This window comes from Nanorana parkeri, unplaced genomic scaffold (genome assembly GCF_000935625.1).
Source record: "Nanorana parkeri isolate BGI_ZX_2015 unplaced genomic scaffold, ASM93562v1 scaffold775, whole genome shotgun sequence".
Classification (NCBI taxonomy): domain Eukaryota; kingdom Metazoa; phylum Chordata; class Amphibia; order Anura; family Dicroglossidae; genus Nanorana; species Nanorana parkeri.
In genome coordinates this window covers 6,773-11,480 of record NW_017307043.1, presented here as the reverse complement: position 1 = coordinate 11,480, position 4,708 = coordinate 6,773, and the positions used below count along the sequence as shown (strand labels likewise).

Here is a 4,708-nt window from a genome sequence, read left to right as displayed (position 1 = left end):
CGACCCTGCGACCATGTGGCCTGGTATGGGAGGGAGGGGGGGGTTGCTCGCTCGTCCCCACCTTTCCGGCCGTGCCAGGCCTATGATCGGATCAAGGACCTGGTATGACTTTGAGGGGGAACACCACACACTTTTTTTTTTTTTTTTTTTTTACACAGGGGCCCTCTCAAATATTCCTACCAGACCTTAAGGGTCTAGTATGACTTTTGGGGGGAACCCCACACTTTTTTTTTTATTTGGTACCTTCCAACATTCCTACCAGACCTAAAGGGTCTGGTATTGTTTGGAAAGGGGTACTGCATGCTTTAAAAATAAAAATGTAATTTTTTTTTTCTTTAGAAATGTCAGTTTTGCTGCAGCATTGTTCTACACATTGTACAGATTTGCAACTTTACAGCCAGTTTAGGGGGACTGCCCAGGCACGATATTTAAAGTCATTTTTCATTTTTATTGTTACCCTTTAAATGATGTTAAAACCACTGCTCCTTTAAAAACTGTATTTTTTAAAATATTTTTTTTCATTGATTTATGTCCCCCAGGGCAGTACCCGTATCCCCATACACCTTTTATGGCCAATAACTTGCATATAAGCCCTTTAAAAGGGGACAATTGTTTTTGAAAGTTCTACCCCATAGACTTGCATTGAGTTCGAGTTTGAATTCAAACTTTTTGGACGCTCTAAAGATCGAATTCGAACCGAACTCGGACCTGTTCGGCTCATCACTAGTTCAGATGAGCTCACTTATTCGGATTCCAGTACTCACTAGTTACAGTACTTTTACCATGCTAGAATAGAATTCTTGATTATTAGTTACTAATTGCACTTTGTGGGTTTACTTCTCTGTTTTTATCATGTCTTATATTTTTTATTGGGGTACTCAAACTATGTTGGAAATGTATTTGTGGAGTTTTGCCATTATTATTTGTGCATTTTCTTGCACTATTATTATGTAATTACAATGACTTATTTAAAGTGTATTTCCACTTTTGTAGACAAATTAAGGGAAACTCCTCCATACGTCTATTATGTGTTCCGATTCACATAGCATACTGAAAAATAACTTTAAAAATCTCTTACCTTTTAGATGTTTTGTTAAATCAGGTAAGATGGCTGATTCCAGATTTTTCTAAGCCCTTTCAGAGTGATCTGTCCCAATGGTAAGACTTGGGACTGAAATTTGAGGATTGTGTTTAGCTGATAAGCTTCATTAACATACAGTGGAAAAGCCACCTCAGACCCCTCACCCCTTACAGTTCCTTCTAACATTCTAAAGAAATTGAAGCAAGAAGAAATGTTAATCCTAATTTAAACTGCAAAAAGCAGTTTTTTGTTTTTTTTTAGCTTATGCTATGTGGATAGGAACATTTAACAAATATAATACAGGTGTTATCCCAATTTGGCTGGGAAAGTGGAAATACACTTTAAAGTGACATTAAAGTCAAAAATATTAAAGCACTTACCTTAAATTATATTTCTTAATCGCATCTTCTTCTTCTTTCCTGTAGTTTTCATCTATCCCTCCAGTGTTGCTGCGGGCCTCCGATCCAGCGCTGACTCCTCTGTCCTTGCTGGTACTTCCTGTCCCACGGTGTCTGCGCGCCGTCCATATACTTACCTTGTGTCTTTCCTCGTCTCCCGGCCGAAAATCTGAACTGCGCATGCGCCCGCCCCAAGATGCTTTGCGGCTGCCCAAGAATTTTCAGATTTTCGGACGGGAGCACGCAGCGAAGATACAAGGTATGTTTAAACCGCTTTTAATGCGTTTTTTAAAAATGTTTTTGCATATATCTACTGCTTGCTAGTTTTTTTTTCTTTCAAACTATTTAGTGGCATGCTGCCAACAAAAGGCAGCTTAAGAACAGGTGGTCTGAAACAAAAGCCAACTTTTTTAAGGGAGTCTGGCAATAAAAAGTAATAAACAAAATAAAATTAATTAAAAAAACCCAAAAATCACCCCCTGAAACAAAAGCCCATTTCTTTTTTAAAGTTTAAAATTTGCTAAGGACAGGAGAGCAGCTAAAAGTAACCGCTGACTACAAGTTAACCAAATATTAAAATTAAAGACAAAAGCCCATGTAATAAAAATAAAAAAAGCAAAAAGTGTTAATTGTCCAAAGAGCTAGCATTCAGAATTAAAGTACAGTATCCTAACTGACCCTCATCTTTTCCCATTAAGTTTGTCAGCTTTCTCTATCCTTTCCCTAGAGCAGCTTCCAATATGTGGACACTATAGCTGCTCTGCCTCTTTTATAGAAAGGGGGTTGGGTTATTATTATTATTATACAGGATTTATATAGCGCCAACAGTTTGTGCAGCGCTTTACAATATAAGGAAGACATTATAATCACAATACAATTCAAGACAAGATGATAAGGAGGATCCTGCCCGTGAGGGCTTACAATCTAAAAGGTTATTCAAAAGCTACTTACTAATCCTTCTAAACATGCTACCCATTGTTCAAAGGACATGTAGCGCATAGCAAATGGTTTTAAAAACAAATTCTTCTGGGCGAATTTGTGCAAAGACTGAAAGTCTGGAACCCACAAGATACGCCTCAAACCCGTGGTGGTGAACCTGAACTCTAACCTTTGCTCTAAAATACTGAATAAGTCTGCTAATAACAATTCATCACCACACAGCTACCTTATCATGTATCATTTGCCCCTCCCTTTTAGAATGTAAGCTCTCAAGGACAGGGTCCTCCTTACCATCTTGTCTTGAATTGTATTGTAGCTGTAATGTCTTCCTTATATTGTAAAGTGCTCCGCAAACTGTTGGCGCTATATAAATCCTGTATAATAATAAGAATAAGAATAATTTCCTATGTCTCTATGCTAATAACTACGCAGCCTCTCTAATGGCAGAATGCCGCATTTCCTTTTTTAATAAGGAATCTGCAATGAGCTAATTAGTGTTGCTCTTTATGGATCTAGCTAAAAACACATTCACATATTGGGATGCACTGCAATCGTAGCTTGTCAGTGGGCGTCACTTTCTTAAATTGGACAATGTTGTCATGAGCATTTAGGGGCCTGTATGGCAAAGATACAGAAGCAAAGCATCCCGGCCTCTCTGGCAGCAGTGTACACTCGAATACATTTTATATGATACATTAATGAGACCCACACATCACATTTCAAGACTTACAGCTGTCATTAAAATATGTTGCAGTCTTTATATGGCCTCGGTGTCATTTCTAGAGTAACCCTTTGCAGCTAAGAAAGAATAGAGGCCCCTTTTTCACATTCAACTGTTCAATTTCTACTAAATAAATATACATAAACTTCATTTTCATGCCATAAAATAACAATGTGCAAGCTCTGTATTTTTTCTGGCATTGTGACTTTTCAATTACTGATGCCAACACTGAAAAGCTGACATGCACTGCAGAATTACATCCTGCTGCAGATGCATGCTGTAAGGGAAAAAGCAAAAATGCTCATACAGAATTGCTATGGATTTTAGAATACAGCCTACAGCTAAGGTAAGGACATCACTTTAGCCATCTGAAAAAAAACAGTAATTTTACATACCAGGATTTTAACATCCCCCATATCTTTAGCATGAAGGACACTGCAGTGGTACTAAATTGCTCTGTTTCTTAATCAGAAAGAAAAGCAACACTCAGCACAGAGATACTGATGCAAATAAATGTTAAACCTAAGCTGCACCTTTTGTCATAATAAGCTAACACTGCTGAGAGAGTATACTAATGCAAACTTAGCAAAAGTAAAGAGAGGTTAAAGGGGGGAGGTAGGATCAATGCAGCATAATATGATACAGAGAAGCAGGATGCAAACAGCAACATATTATATACCACATAAATGCCTGAAAACAAATTGACGTGCCTACTTTGACCGTAGTCTTACCATGGACGTGAATGATCCTGTCAGTGTACACTGGGGAGTTACTGCCATGATGATCAGCCCAACAGAAGGAGATTAGCACCAGGAAAAGTACCCTCTTCATCTTCGGATACCAAATGGATTTTCTTCACTGAAAAAATCATAAGATAGAAAAAGAGGCTTGTGAAAAGTAGAAAAGCTTCAACGTCTGTGCTGCTTCTGCTGCTTAACTTGTTCCAGCATTACCATCAGTGGGGAAATCCTTGACAACATTGCTTGTCCTGTTCTGCATTAGAGAAGTTACTGCAACTGATAAATGACGAGGTAAACCATCAATTAGCTATAGTAACTGTAAACTGACACATAATAATATACATGGTGCATATAAGACTACTTTTACTCATCATGAATGTTTTAATGAAGTGGCTAACAATAAAATACTGCTTAATTACACCTACCATAGCAGCAATATTTATTGCTTCTGTTAAATTAAACATTTTTCGGCCACGCAAAGGTCAATACTAGTTAAAATAGCTGTTTAACCGCAGTGGCACTTACCATTTTAATCTGATATAATATAAAACCATGCATTTATACAGCATCATAATAGTGCTCTGTGGTAGCACTGCAGTTGTACAGATTGATTCTCGATTCATTGCTACCTAGAATGCTGACACACTTATTTAAGGTACACAGCCGGACTCAGCAAGCAGTTGAGATAGTCAGTAGACTGCAGAGAGATCTGTAGCCACTGCTTATGAATTAGAAAAATTAGAATATAATGGATTAATAAGTGGTTTTAAAACTTAGATAATTTACAGGGTATCTTCCAGAGACTACAACATATTCTAAGAATATAATA

At 37.6% G+C, this 4,708-nt stretch overlaps 1 protein-coding gene across 2 annotated transcripts in view; it reads right to left on the bottom strand.

Annotated features, from left to right (window-relative positions):
- Positions 1-4,152, bottom strand: part of HAPLN1 (hyaluronan and proteoglycan link protein 1) — a 35,424-nt gene extending 31,272 nt beyond the window's left edge. For both annotated transcript variants that reach the window (XM_018564730.1, XM_018564729.1), the window contains exons 1-2: positions 4,093-4,152; positions 3,871-3,997 (exon numbers count right to left, since the gene is read on the bottom strand). In XM_018564730.1, coding sequence (XP_018420232.1) covers positions 3,871-3,970 — 100 coding nt within the window. In that variant the 5' untranslated portion in view covers positions 3,971-3,997; positions 4,093-4,152. The remainder of the gene's footprint in view (positions 1-3,870; positions 3,998-4,092) is intronic.
- Between the last annotated feature and the right edge of the window lie 556 nt (positions 4,153-4,708).